Source organism: Rhipicephalus sanguineus, chromosome 1, assembly GCF_013339695.2.
Source record: "Rhipicephalus sanguineus isolate Rsan-2018 chromosome 1, BIME_Rsan_1.4, whole genome shotgun sequence".
NCBI lineage: Eukaryota > Metazoa > Arthropoda > Arachnida > Ixodida > Ixodidae > Rhipicephalus > Rhipicephalus sanguineus.
This window is the reverse complement of record NC_051176.1, coordinates 174,218,124-174,233,917: the sequence shown is the minus strand read 5'-3', so window position 1 is coordinate 174,233,917 and position 15,794 is coordinate 174,218,124. Positions and strand designations below refer to the sequence as shown.

General features: G+C 42.9%; 1 protein-coding gene across 2 annotated transcripts in view; it reads left to right on the top strand.

The window, feature by feature from the left end:
* Positions 1 to 15,794, top strand: part of LOC119402614 (NCK-interacting protein with SH3 domain) — a 60,235-nt gene that overhangs the window by 30,512 nt on the left and 13,929 nt on the right. For both annotated transcript variants that reach the window (XM_037669748.2, XM_037669744.2), the window contains exons 7-10: positions 2,961 to 3,047; positions 3,359 to 3,497; positions 6,544 to 6,624; positions 11,562 to 11,774. In XM_037669748.2, coding sequence (XP_037525676.1) covers positions 2,961 to 3,047; positions 3,359 to 3,497; positions 6,544 to 6,624; positions 11,562 to 11,774 — 520 coding nt within the window. The remainder of the gene's footprint in view (positions 1 to 2,960; positions 3,048 to 3,358; positions 3,498 to 6,543; positions 6,625 to 11,561; positions 11,775 to 15,794) is intronic.

Below are 15,794 nucleotides of genomic sequence, written 5' to 3'. Positions count from 1 at the left end.
CTCAGTAAAATTTCATTAATATGTGCCTCTTTTAAGCATATTAATTGTTAAAACACAGTTGCGATGAATCTCCGACCCAGTTTTCATAGAGCCTGATGTACAGTAGACTCTCGATAATTCAAACTTGAGGGGACCTCAGGATTTTATTTGAATTATCAGAAGTTCTCATAATTATGACTCAGGGCAACACACCAACACTGCGATGTTTATTGTTTCTCAGAGCGCAGCAGCAACATCATAAACAGCTCTGCATGATTGCCAGTAAAATTTTTATACATCAGCGATAATACTGGTTTTTGTTATACAAGGCATGCACGGGTGTGTAATTAAGGGACGAAATGTGTTGCATCCCACGACAGTTGCTAGCCCCTTCTAATTCTTAGGACGCTTTCTCGCATGGCATACCGCAGAGGAAGTGACTTTAAGAAATGTTTAGCATGCGATACATCAAGGCCAGACCGTACATTTTTTTTTTTTTTTTTCATCGGTCAGCAGGAGATTATTGGTGCGCAAGGTTTGGCTAGTTTGGCTGTTTTGTAGGCAGGCTTTATTTGCGCCTGTTAGTTAGAGAAAAACGTGAATGTTCAGCTACTAGAAGCAACAAAGGCAGCAGATATTTCCACACATTGTGGTGTCGTGCCAAGCACCACCGCAGGTTCGAGCACTGGGAGCTTCATGCAGGCTGCCGCGTCCTCATTCGTCCCGCGCCCGTGTACCGTTCGAACTGCTGCGCGCGAGAACTCGGCCTGTCACCGCGAAGGGACGGCGAGCCGTCGCGCGCAGCGAGGGAGACCCTAGGCGACACTCTCCAAATTAGTGGTTTATTGCCGGGACTTTAGTACAAGAGATCAATAATTCGTTACAACCAATCGCACGTGAGATAGTTACACAGGACACCAATTAGCTAATACCATTGTTACCCAATGTGGCCGCGAATGGCACACCCACAAAACGAACAAAGAAAGAACCAGGTTCGGAGAGCCGACCTACCCTTCGGCCAGCGCTCCCGCGATCTCACACCCCAGAGCAGAAGAAAACAGAACAGACATAGCAACACTTAAAAGGAACATACGGTGCACGATCGCGAGGCGCTGCCTCGGGACTTCGAGACCACGGAGGGTAGCGCGCGCCCGCTGAGGCCGGAGCCTCGACAAAACGACGTAACCGCCGGCCGGCGGCGAAGAACAAAGAACAAAGGATCGCCGCCGGCCGGAGCGGCCAAAACGCGTACGCACCCTTCGAGGTCCCCAAGTGGTCTCCCCCGAACCTCAGCGCGCGCCCGCCGCTTCTAGGCGAGCGCGAGCCAGGTCCGAATCCCGCCAAAACTGGGCCAATGGGACACCGTGTTTAACCTTCGAGGGCGGGGTGGCAGCAAAGTGACGGCGATTTATGACTAGCTGCCACCCGTCCGGTCGAGAGGAGAGGGACACGAGAATTCTCCAAGGGAAGATGGCGTCGAGCTACTGGCGCGGACGCCTGAATTCCCACAACATGGACAAGCAAAAAGTTTGAATTAACCAAATTTGTGCAGTGAGGCAGTTTGAATTAAGCAGCTTTAAAATATATTGAAAACATAGTGGGCCAACCAAAAATTTAAGATTTGTTTGAATTAACCGAAAGTTTGAATTATCGCGAGTCTACTGTATTCACTGACCGTATTAGTGTCTCGTCATATGCTGCCTATTGGCTAGTGCATACCGCGATCACTTGTTGCGGCATAAAGGTTAACTGCGTCCCATAACTCGTGTTGTGGCCAATGCTACAAAGTGCCACAAAAAGATTGTGCGCCTTTTCGATAATTGCAGGGACAGGTCATTCATATTGTCATAAACTCTGTGTGGTCGTCTAATGATTCAGACTTCAACTGGAGTGCGGCGATGGTCATATGGATTAGCACGAGAAATGTACAAAGCCATGATGGTGGTCGCTGACAAACCTGTTACAGTAAGCATTAAGGATCTTCAACTGCCTGCTCAGTAGTGCGTGGAGTATAGCACTGTTGTGAGCGCACTGAATGCTTTTAATAGGCGACAATCCAAATGTGTCGCACTGCTGTTTGCTGTCGCCTTCTTGTACCGGAGCACTAAGTGCTCAGGCGGGCGCAAAGTGCACATTGCTTGCAGGAACAAAAGCAGCTTGCCGCTGCCACATTTACCCAACAAGATACCACATCCACATACAGACGGGAGCAGAGGGGGTACAGATCACACAACATATGGGTAGGTACTGTTTAGCAAGCACCCCGGCAGTGATGACGTGACCTTGGTAGGCGGCAAACATTGCCACACATGCTGGCTGGGGACAGTCAACTCCATGCATCAGCAAATACGACGTTTCAGTGAAGCAGTGGAGGTTTTCATTGAATTGCGTATCGTTGTATAAACAGGCATATCTACATTGAGGAAAGCCAAACAAGTTGTATACCCTGTCATCAGAGTCACTGTGAACAGTGGCACACGTTAGAGATGTCCCTTGCTATTGCACTGTCATGCGGGAGAGACATAATTTTTTCCATGCTTTCGTAAAAAGAAAGTAAACGCCGTCTTGTCGGCATTTTAGGCAACACTTAATATAAAGCATCCTGTTTTTTTCTTTGTTTATATCAGTGGCTCTTGCAAGGAAATGCAAATTTCCATTGGAGTAGTGTGTAGTTAATTGGTGTTCGTGGCAGGTGTCCTATGTACTATTCCTGAGGGTTTACTGTGCGAGCACCGAGATGCCTGATAAATGCACTGGCAGAACTTCAGAGCTACTTCGGATATCGCTGTGACACTTTGACCACTTGAGGGAAGTAAAAAAGCATGCATTCATTTTTTATGACAGCTGGGATTTTCTATCTATCCTTTCTGTAGGCCTTGCCAGTGCAGCACAAATTTCGTACTGTTTTTGTACTGGTGTCAACCAACTAGCTCTTGTAAAGATGCTGCTGATTCTAATGCTTCTCATATCATTGTTTGCAGGTTGATGCTGATCCTAGAGTCTCCCGATCAATTGTGCAAGCTGATGAATATGACTATGTCTCAGCTCTAGCCCTCTACTATCAAATGGCAAGTGTACTTCTAGGTCCTTATGTTGGCTGTTGTATGCACAGAAAGAAATCCAATCAAATCAAATCAATCCAATCAATGTAATGCCATGTGACAGCCTTCATCCAACTGGCAGACTTAGTGCTTGTCACTGTTGTGTAAAATCCATGCATGGCTGCTTCACTTTCAAATAGCAGTTTCAAATAGCAGTGAGATTTGGCTGGCTAGTGATTTATGGCTCTGTGCTTGCACAGGGCCTTTGTGATATATGTATGAACGCTACATATGAGACTTAGTCCTTCTGTGCTAGACTGACAGGTAGGTGTTTGCAGGAACCACGAGCCTCATTGCGTGTGTGGATGCTGAGAGTGTTCCTAACCCTGTGTGAGCTGGACCTGCAGGTGGTCTCACTGCTGTTGCACTCAGTGCTACCTATGGAGCTGGCACGTGACCTTCAATCAAACACTGACGGTCAGAAAACAGCTTCTTTGATCCCTATTTGCCACTTGCATCTTACAGAAGTGCACAATACTTCAAACACAATGTCAGGCTTGAGGACATGAAGAACAGAATCTTGCCTTGCTATACGTGGTGATGTGGCAAGCATTGTTCAATGAAGTTTGTATCCTGTGTTCAATGTATAGGCTTATATTTATTACATGCAAATATTGGTAATAAACATTTTATTTTTTAACAGCTTACCTGCAGTTTCACACTTATGAAACATCTTGTATTTATTTCATTACAGTATATCCGATAATGCATTCAGTTTTGATATCGCCGGGATCGGGGCCGTGAATTGTGATGATTAATATATCAAATTATGTGTATTTTGGGGGGATTTTTTAAAAATGGGTGTGCCATAAATTGTTACGTCCTAAAACTTTACTATGTAAACAACTGCCCTCAAGTTAATAATTAAAAAGTTAATTGATGAGTTCTTGTTAACTACTCATTTCATTGAAGCTTTAGGTGCAGCAGAGTTTTTCCTCCTTGGCGTAGAGTTCATTTGCAAGGACAACAGGGGCCTGACTGTCATAGCATTTTTATAAAAAATCTGTATTGTCTAAAAAAAACACCCTGTAGGTGAATTGCATAAGATTGCACAAAGCACGGTACTTGCAGTCTAGGTCGCACTGTGGATCTTTCGTAGCATCTGCCTCCCCACTATAGTATTACATTTCTATGTTCCACTTTGTGACCACTTACAGAAACTTGGTAAAAATGTAGTAGTCCATGGCCAACTGGTCCCAGCTCCCATTCATTTGCGCATGCACCCAAACTCAGCTGAAAGTGTGGCAGAGTGGCAGCTAATGTAGTCACCATGAAAAAAAAATTAAAAATTTGGGGCAACTCCTGCTTACATGCAGCTGTAAGAAACCACAGTAGGTAATAGTATTCATCACTTAAGCTTGAATTCTTACTTACCTTTGAATGGCATAGGTCACTTTCAGCTTTCTTCTTTAGTTTGCATTTTAAATGTGTACTGTTTCCTCAGAATATTCCTTAGATTGCAAGTCAGTAAAACGCCACATTGAATTCAGTCAATTGATCACTGCACCCACAGAACCATTTCAATTCAGGGGTATACAAATACATAGAATCTTTTAGACCAAGTGAAGTATGAATGGAAGTATCAGAATCAAATGAATTCAAATGTTGAATACTTTTCAAATAACAAATAGATGTTTGATCGTTAATTCCACATTTGTGAATAGTGACAAGATTCAAAAATTGAATTGAATAGGATATTATTTTAGTTATCTGAAGCCTTCAACTATTTGCAGACCCTAAATTCCACTTAGTGCCTCAATATACTGTCACAGCAGTGATGAGATTTTTAAAATTGAAATCATGGGTACGCACACTTCCTTACATTGACATTAAAGGTGCATAGAATTCTATAGGCACCAAGTAATGAAAAGCAAGACAATGCGTTACATCGAGGACTTCATTATGTCGAAGTTTCTTATGTCGTGTTTTAACAGTACAAGTTTATAGTATGACACCACTGTTTGAGCAGTATGTTCCATACTTCAGAATGCTTTCTTAGACAGGGTGACAGACATTGTGTGACTGAAAGAAGGGGGGAATTTTGAGGGCTCGTTTCTTTTGTTTGACACAACCATAATGAAAACCAGCAAATAATGAAGCCAAGGAAGGTATAGGGGACATAAATTGTGCTATTCTAAGTGTATTGTAGTTATTGTGATATAGATGGGAAGAAAGTAAAGTGGGCGAAAAGACAACTTGCCGCCAGCAGAGACCGAACCTGCAACCTTCGGATAATGCGCCCGATGCTTTACCAATTGAGCTACCGCGGTGGTCGTCCTCTCATCCACTTTATCGGGTATTTATGTGCATGCAAACCTGGGAGTGTTAGCCAGCACTGTTCGTAGCCATAACGGCGAGTGTGGAACACTCTTTCTTTAGATAAGTAGGAGAACACGGAAAAGGGCTCAGAGTACTAGAAATGAAGGTTAAAATAACAGAGAGCTGAGCTAGCTGTTAAGTATTCATTCTAAAAATGCTCTTACCAACTGAGCTATGGCGGTGGTCGTCCTCTCGTCCACTTTATTGGGTGTTAATGCGCATGCAAACTTGGGAGTGTAGAATACTCTTTCTTTGCCAGCTGGCGTCATGTAGCACGGGATCCTCAAACGAGTGGACAGCTGACCAGTAAGCCCTCGCATACTACCTGAAGGCATCAAGTCTGCCGGAACGAGACTCCGCTATGAATGAATGAAAGAAAGAAGGGGGAAATTTTGAGGGCTCATTTCTTTGTTTGACACAACCTTAATGAAAACCAGCAAAATTACCCTGTCTTTCATTAATTCATAGCGAAGGTCTCATTCCGGCAGACTTGAGGCCTTCAGGTGAGGGCTTATTGGTCAGCTGTCTGCTCGTTAAAAGATCATGTGCTACGTGACACCAGCTGGCAAAAAAAGAGTGTTCCACACCCCCAGGTTTGCATGCACATTAACACCCAATAAAGTGGATGAGAGGACGACCGCCGCTGTAGCTTAGTTGGTAAGAGCATCAGGCGCGTTATCCAACGGTTGCACGTTCAGTCCCTGCCAGCGGCAAGTTGTCTTTTCGTCCACTTTACTTTCTTCCCATCTATATCACAATTACTACAATACACTTAGAACGGCACAATTTATGTCCCCTTACCTTCCTTGGCTTCATTATCTGCTGGTTTTTATTAAGATTGTGACTTTTTGTGACGGAAGTTTCAGAAATGCACTTTAGTGTGTTGAATCAATTCTTGAAGAGGGTGCAGTGCTTTTCAAAGGTAGATGCTAAAAAGGATTTGCATTGTAAGTCTGAGCTTCCATAAATTGTAATAAACTGTTTAGTGGCATCTCTTTTACTGTGATTGTGAAATGATTGTACATTTACATGCAGTTAGAGAACCCCCTAGTTCACTGTCCTCAGTTAGTCTTGAAATTAAGTGAATCTGTGCTTCAGTTTTTCATTTATCACACTTTTGCAACTTCTGGTTTCTCTGTTGCAGACATAGAGAGAATGAAGTATACAGCACTTCTCCTGACTGTCATCTTTTCTACTGGAGAAAAACCACCAAATAGTGTCTATGGTATGTCCTGTTTTATCTTATGTTCTTTTTTTTATAATCCTGTACTGTATGTACATTCATCAAGGACATTAGATTTCACAAGGAATTTGGAACACACCAAAGCATACAGTGAAGCTTCGGCTATGTGTATCCACTTCAAGTGTACTACATGATCACTAAAGCATTGTTGCGACAAATCCCCAGCCCGGTTTCCATAGAAACTTGCCATATTGGCTCACTGCTTGTCAAACCGTAGTGGTTTGTTGTATGCCCATTGGGTAACACAAACCAGAATCACTTTTTGTAATGTCAAGGTTAACTACACCTTCTACGAACTTGCAGTGTGGCCGGCACCATGCTGCAAGAAATCTTCCACCTTTGCAAAATGTGCAAGGGCTGATCTACCAATAATTCTGGCTTCTGCATAAGTGTAGTATAATGCCATAATGCCTGCACACTTAAGCATATGAAATTCATAAAGGCATTGTCGCAGCCTAAGCAGAAATAGTACCACTGGCAGGTGTGCCATATCAGATTGTGTACTAGCGAAGAAGTGCAGTAGTGTGCTACTCCTCCATCTCATTGCATTTCCCAAAAGAAGAAAAGTATTGCATTGTAATTTTACTTTTCTGGATTGCAGGGGTGCAACAGCTGCGCCAATTGTGCCAATTTGATAAAATTCCTTATTTTTGCGCCAAGCTGAGCCAAAAGTGTGAAATTTGTTGAAATTGCGCCACGCTGCCCCAAAATGCCCGACCAGCTTCAAAATTTTCCCAGTTATGCAAATTTTAGCGAGAAATGGAGACCGTGTTGGTCATCTGCAGTGTGGGCATCATCATAATTCAATACAGACGCGCAGACCCTAACCCTAACCTCCCCGCGAAAGATAAGAAAAAGTCAGTTTCACCGCAAGGACAAAGCGGTAAATGCGATAGCAACAAATTGTAATGTTATACGAAGTGAGGCTGGCAGCTAACTCTTTTGTATCCGATCTCACGCAACTCTACAAAACGTTGGTGTAAGAGAATACGGCCACTCCAGGGAAAGATGCTCTTTCTGCACAGTGTCTTTGCATTGAAAGTGAAGCACGTAGAAGGGTATACGAGCCACCCGCTGATGGCTGCCGAGATAGCGTGCGTGACCGCACCCTTCAATTCAAAGTTCAAGGTTAGTGCTCGAGCGACACCCCCCCCCCCCCCTCGCATCTTTTCATGCTCATTCAAGACGGGCGGGGCGTTTCCTCTCTGCTTCGAAGGCAGGCCTCCTGAGTGAGTGGAGTGGTGTTATTGCATGCGCCTTCCGAGCGACGGAGATGGGCTGGCTCGTTTGATCTCTGCTTCATCTGTGTTTGTCGCCTGCACTCGCGCACTTTTACCCACGGTAGAACATACGATGTGCGGAGGGATGTTATCAGTTTGGACTTTACATGGGACATGACGGCAAGAACCCGTCGAGAGTGTCCATATAATTGCTATCACATTAAAAAAGGGCGGCGCTTCTCAAATTTCCTGATGCTTGTTTTATTGCGTGCAGAACGCTTTTTAAGCCCCTTTTGCCGCAGTACACTGGTGTCCTAGCTGTCAGGGATACAGCACATTTTGTTCCTTAATTACTCATTCGTGCACGCGCCGTGTAATTACGAGTAGTAGTATGATCGCTGACATCTGAAAAATCATTGGCAATCATTTGGAGCTACTGTGTATGGTGTTTTTGTGGCCTTGAGAAACAGTAGACAAAAAAGTACACCAGTTTTCTTTTTTCTCCACCCCCACTTGCTCCTGCTTTATGATTCTCCTGAATTTCAAGGTTGCCAGGTTCGCAGGTCCACATTAACATTTGCAGTGCCTGTCGAATTATTTGACAGGACCTGCAAATGCTAATGTGGACTTGGTCATTGTTCACACTGTAGGGTGGCTCAACATACTGCTTTTATTGACATAGCAGTGTTCACGTGCATTGGGTACGAGTTAGCTGATGTTGATTGGCGTGTAAGTATTTTTGTTTTCTTTTCTAAAAGTAAACCTTCTTTGTTATACTGCTCCAAATTTGGATGTTTGTGCTCCAAAAGCAACATTTCGCTGCTCCAAAAATTGCTCCAAATCCTATTTCGGCTGTTGCGCCCCTGGGATTGCCTAAAAATTTGTTAAGCAGCCATTCACGGTGTGATAACTCAACGCCACGATGTGCTCTAGTAAGTATGAGTGTTACCAGTGTTGCATTAAATAAGCATTTCAATTTACCCAAAGTACATACTACTAACTACGGCATGCACTGTCCATTCCTCATCCCTCACTTTTTTTAACATGCTACCACTTGTTATAAAAACATGTACGATGCACAAAATTAAGAAACAACTTGCATAATAATTTATTCTATCCTCTGCCGATGCTTAGTTTGCTGATTACTCAAACATTTTTTTTTTCATGTCATTTCATTTCAGTTAACAAATTTATCTTTTACTGGGCCATAAATAGTTGCTGTTTGATGTGGTTAAGTTCTGGTATTTTATGCGCCAAATCTAGGATGCGATTAGCATTAGGCACACAGGGGGATTCCGGATTTTGACTCCCTGGGGCAATTGAATCTGCACCTATGTCTAAGTACATAGGTTTGGTGTAATAATTATGCATGTGTATTTATTACTGCCATGCAGCACCCATTATGGTATATCAGTGGCTTTGGCATTGCACAGCTGAGTGCGAGGGCGCAGGTTCAATACTGAACAAGGTGACTATGTTTCTATGAGGTCAAGATACAAAAACACTCGCTTACGTAGATATAGCAGCACATTGTAGAACCTGTGTTGACAGAATTAAATCTGGTGTCCCCCACTACAGCATGCCTCATCGTTAACATGGCCTGTAAAACCACACAATTTATCAAGTGTCGTACTGTCAGAAGCACGTAGGTATAGGAGACTGCTTGGTGTATTGGAATTGCAATGCTGTATTCTCACTGCATAATTTTTTATTCTTTACATCTGTAACCGCATGGGTTGTAACTTGTACCATCGTTGAACAGAAAACTCATAGTTGAGCTTTAGCCCTTATCAGCGGCTGTTGTTTGACCTTGTTGCTTGTCTCAGTGTTTGCATAACTTACCGGGCTGTTTGACCTTTCGCATTTGTCTAGCTAACCATCTACACTGCATTTCTGCAATAAGTCAAAGTGCACTGAGCATAGAAAATGAAAGCATTTGTTAATGGCTATACATAATTAAGCTTTCCACTCACACAACCTAACAATATGTGTTTTTGTAAGTGTGGGTAGGTGGACGGGTGAGTAGTGTTTGAAAATCCTTTGTTTGTACTGCTGGAGCTTTGGGATCAGTGGAAAAAAAAAAAAAAAAGATATCCTAGCTATATGCTTGCAGGTCATGGTGGCATCAGAAAATATAAATTTATTTTTGCAGTTGAAATTATGTAAACATGAAAATGATTGTAAAATGGGCAACTGTGTTACACCATCAAGTAAAGAGTGCAAAAGAGAATTAGCTAGCTCCATGGCTCCGGAGCTTTACAACTCTATTCTGCAGGTTATCTTGGTACTCACCATCGTGCTCCCGCTTACCCAAAACATACGCGCACTATATGCCTATGTCGCTGGAAACCTCACACAATGCATGCCCATCACAATCACTTCTATATGTTTCATTGTTGAGGTTTACATCTTTGAACGTCATGACTCGCGCATGTAAAAGGCTGGAGTATTACAAGATTTACCATGTCATTGATAACCTGTGCCACCCCTTTCCTGTTTATAGGGGCACAAAGTGTTTATAGGGGCACAAACTACCATAGTGTTCAAGTGAGGACCGATCGTTAGTCTCCGTGGGTTGTGGAGAAATTTCCTGTATTTAAGGCCAAACCTGATGATACTAAATAAACTTGTTTAGTTTTTTGTTGATTTTAAGTATGTAACGATTTTCCTTGTAGTTCAACAAATTCAGGAAAAAGACAAAGCTGCCACTCTATTGTTTCCGGAGACAGTAGGAGAAATGCTGCTGAGAAGAAAGTGATCAGTATTGGATAGCTGATACTGTGGTATGCAATAAATGCAGTGCTGCAGACACTTCTCAAATGAAATCATTCTGCAGATGATCAAAACTCAATGTTTGTGCCATGGCTGCCATAAAGAAAAAAGAAAATCAAATTTAAAAATATATATATATGCAGAAAATTGGAATTCTACTCTCAGTACTTTGTGATACACAGGTTGGACTTCACGCTAAAAAACAGCTGTAGCTGTTCTAGATCCTGAGGTATCACTCTGAAAAGCTGAATAAGTGACCAAAAAACATTTGAAATTCAGATTGTACATGTTGCATAAAACTACACTGCAAATGAAATACTGATCTTATAAGGAATAAGTTCTACTTTACATGTGAAAGAGTACCTGCAGATTTTAATAATCTATTGAAACAATGTTTTTATTTCGGAACTTTTTTGTCTGTTCAGCCCATATCCCCCTTTAAACCTTGTCCACTTGTATGACTATGCCATGGAGCTGCTAAGCAGCCGTTGATAGGCCAAACATTATGGACATTGCTCTGTGAGGCTTCGTGGCTTCAGTTTTCAGTGCAGTGGTATTCCCAAAAAGAAGACTGATAAAGCAGGGCAGGGGTAACATTTAATAACTGATAACTTTCTCAAAGCACATTAAAAAGCTTTGTTCAAAAAATTTGTGGAGGTGACAACCTTTGAAGAAAGGCACATTGCAAACCATTCCTAGAAGTATATTTTAATGCAGTTTCCCAGTGAGCAGCAAAAGGACTGTTCACCGAGAAAGTATTGAGGTCACTAGCGTGGCAACAAAACTTGAGACACTATGAAGGTCCTGCAAGAAGTGTGCAGCACTGGCCACTTGCTGATGAGTTTAAGTTTATAAAGTTTAGTGCCTTAATGTTTAGACATCTACTGTTATTTATCCTGTTTATAATGTTCCTGACTTTTCATGCAGAGCACGTGGGTGAACGGTTTGTGACGTTTCTGCTGGACACAATCGAATCTGTTGAAGTAGAGGAAGAAGTAGCAGAGCTTTCACTGGGCACACTACTCTCTCTCAACCTGCATCTTCAGTCTGAAGCGGATAATTTTGTTCTTCGGACGCTAGCAACCCGCAAAGATGCCCGGGCACTTACCGAACGGCTCATGCTACTTGTCAACAGAGAAGGTGGGTCCTTTGTGCTCTGCAATGCCACAGCCTCCATTACCACAACGCAGCTGACACAAGTGAAAAGGGTAGTGTCTGTGCCCTTGCATTTTCATGCAGTAACTTCTAGCATGTTTGTAGCTCATATGGCATGTAAAAATAAGTGAAGTATATTTGCATGTATTATGACAAGGGCATTGAACTTTAATATCTGAAAAGTAATGTGCATTGGACATTCTTATAGTACATTTAACCTTTTACATAACAAACTGAGTATTAGGAAATCATTGGTATGGCTAAAGAAATCTAAAAATTTTCTCATTGATACCAGCATTTGATGACGCATGTGACGAATATATTTGTAGAGTGTGAATATTTGTCACGACCAAGGGAAATGCAAATGAAATAGTAGTGCCACAAGTGAATGAAGTAGTTTTCAACTAATGAATAACAATTCTTACCATCAGCATGAAATTATGATTGTAAGTTGTAATTGTGTTGCACATTGTAAGGCGTTGTTCTGATACACTTGAACATTATTATATCAAAATGGGACAGAGTTGAACCCACTTGTAACTGAATTCAAGTGTCACGAAAATCCTATTTTTATAGCAAGGTTGCACAAAGCTTGGACAGCTCATTTCCCCTCTAGCTAGGGCAACTAGCTAGAGGGCTGTGCTAGCTCCCCCTCTGACTCTTCCTGACTCCTTCAAGTTTTCTGGTGTTAGGCTCTTGAAAAGTTATGGATTGTTTCCTTCTTTGATGTTGCCCTGGAACACTTGGCTTCATATCATTTTTCTTGCTTCTAGCCCTTGGGTGCAAATATAAGTAGAGAAGTTGTTGCATGCAAAGGAAAGTTTTTACAAAATTGTAAGTTGATGGGAACCAAAACAAGAATCTTCTTTTTTATATTTCATTATCCTATTGTTGATGTAAGCTGCTACGAATGGGAGCAGCACTTTCATGGTCAATGCAATTGGCAGCCACACTTTCTTTCTAGCAGCATCGTTTCAGGTGCTCCTGTCAACACCATTGGCAGATTAGGCAAAAGCCGAGCAGCACTTCCAGAACTAGCCATTAGTGTGGAATAAAGAACTGGTGGCTCTCAGAAAATGGAGATTGGTGGGTGGCTTTTTCATAGAAGCTTACAAAATATGCAAGTGAGGGTGGAAGATCGAATAATGGGAAGTAAGCTTCAAGTTCGAAGTGGCAGGTAGTGCCAGCTAAGTAACATTTGGCCCCTCTTGACATTTTATTTCTTGCTTGCTTTTTAAGTGAACATGCTGCATAGCCGTATTTGTTGATTAACCACCATGGTAGCTTAATATGGTGTTGTGCTGCTAAGCTTGAGGATACAGGTTTAATCTCCAGTCGCAGTTGCTGAATATTGAAGGGGGCAAAATGTAGAAACACCTTTGTGTGTAGATTTAGGTGCATGTTAAAGAACCTCAGCTGGTCAAAATTAAGCTAGAGTCTCCCACTACGGTGTACCTCATAATTATATTATGGTTTTTGACATGAAACACCAGATATTTTCTTTCCTTTCTTTTTGCCATTAAAAAAAAACATTAATCTCACAACTCCAGCTTCGGCCATGTTTGTTAGTCTGCCATGTGTGCGATTCCTGTTTGCCAGCATGTTTCTGTGTTCATGTTTTTCAGGCGAATGTTACCATTTTTTTAAACATCAGAATGCATTTTTGAGTTTCTTGAACAATGTAATTATCTTCATTTGTCTTTTTATGTGCTTCTTAACAACCTACGCTCCACAGGGGTGTCTGCTTCGGCAGGCATTTGGTGAGTAGCATCACCACAGACCCGAGCTAACAAGGGGGGTTGAACCCCCTCCCACACCTTGCCATGCGTGGCTTTGCTGTGTCCGGGAAAAGGTGATCCTGGGGGTTGAGCCAATGCCGGGTGATTGGACCCTTAAGGCCCCTGTGTAGGGGCAACATACCCCTTTGGCCCCGGCTTCACGTAGACGGCACCCCTGGGCTGACCCACCCTGGGAGAATTGGCAGTCGATTTTTCCTGTCTCTCTCCCACTTGATCTTCGTCTTCATCTGTCACTTTTTTTATCTTCCCTGTCTCCGTCTCCCTTCCACTTACTTCCACTCTTCCTGGTGGCAAGGGTTAACCTTGTGTAGCTACCCAACCTTGGGTAGTTATATTAGGTTATAGCGGCAATGTATGGCTGGCGACTTCAGGTGTTCTACCTTGTAGGGTAGGCTTGATGGTGGGTGGCCACAATCACCGCCAAATTTACAAGCTTCATATGGCAAACGCTTTCCCCTCACCCTCTGATTGCTCCCTAAAATGTTGGTGCACTGAAGAAACACCAACACTTTTTGTAAAAAAAAAAAAAGCAGGCTTTTCCCAAGTTCCACACTGGACGCAGTAAACATGAAACCAAAACAGTCCGAACCACTGTATTTTTCAATAAACTCACTACCATCTGTTCTTTTTACATACCACCACATTATCAGCTCCACAAACGCAATTTAGAATCATTAATAGCGGAACTTCCTGAACCATTTTTGGTTCTTGAAGATTACAACGCACACAGCAGCCTGTACAGCAATTCTCGCTGCGATGCGCGAGGTCACCTTATTCAACAGCTTCTCTTTTCCTCTTGAGCATGTCTCCTGAATATGAAGGAGCCCACATATTTTAACCTTGTGAACAAAATACTCTGCCATAGATCTTAGTATTTCAATGCTGACACTTTTACCTTATTTTAAATGAAATGTTCTTAAAAACACATATGGGAGTGACCACCTTCCAGCAATCCTGAGTATGCCGAACCAAAATCAGCTTTTTCCACAAGTCCCTCAATGGAAGGTCGACTCAGCCAATTGAGAACAGTACCGAACTCTTACTCATGTGACATGGGCTGAGATGTCTGCTCTAACTATAGATTATGCTGTTAAGAGGGTTCACCAGCGCGAGCTCCCATAGAGAATACATGCGTATTTTGAGAAGCCCTAGCGTGCCCAAATTTGGTCAGATTTAAACGGGGTTTTCGGCACTGCATTCATTTTTAGTATATCGAGGTAATGTTGCGGACAGATATTTTCCTCGGGCTTTCATTTTTTTACAAACCAGAGGCAAATATCCATAAAAATTGTACATTTTAACGTCTCGCTCTTTCTTGTTGCCTCCTGAAGAAAATAGCTTAGTTATCTAAATTTCCTCCACAACATTTCCTCCCTCTTTATTTCCTTATTGTTTTGGTATAATTGTCATGCATGTCAAGCCCCTGGTTTCCATTTTACAGGCGTTGAAAGTGATGTGTGCATTCTCAGTCTGGATTTAAAATTCGCGCCAAATTTAAGAGGCGCGACGTGGCTCCACCTGGTATCAGCTATATTCCGCGATCCTACACTCTACCACCAGCCTCTCATATGGCTGTATTCGTGCGCTGCGTAGAAAAGTAAGGGACTTGCTGAGTGAGCTTGAAACAGGCTTCGGTATTTTTTTTTTGTATCGTTTTTTTGTGGGGGGAGGGGGGCTGTGCTGCCTCTTTTCCTCCCGAGCGTGTGCCCCGCGACGATGAAGTGTAATGGGAGGCTAATGCAGGTGTGTGACCCAAACACAAGGCAGCGTTTCTTCGGCGTCGGCATCGCGACAGCGTTTTGGCTACCAGCACTTCATATAAGCAGGGTGCCGAGAGGTCCTTGGTGCTCAGGAAGCTGCCCCATGTCCATAGCTAATCGTCCTATTGAGCGCTCGCAGGAATTTACTGCGGTTGCAAGGGGGACAGTGGCGGCATCTGCAGCAGAGACTAGCCAAGAGGCTCATGTGCTTTCGCTCAGTTCTGTCGGTCAGGAATACGTAGAACCGAGACATCGTGGCTGTTTAGAAACGTCATAGGCAAGCAGGCAAATCTCGCGGCAGCGAGATCGGCTGCCGCGAACTGCTTCTTCAAGGCGCTAAATACACATGCGTAGATCAGAACAAGCTTTGTTCATTGGAAAGAAAACATTATTTGATGTTGAGCGGCCACTGTCAAGTGTATGACTGGACACATGCCTTTCACAAC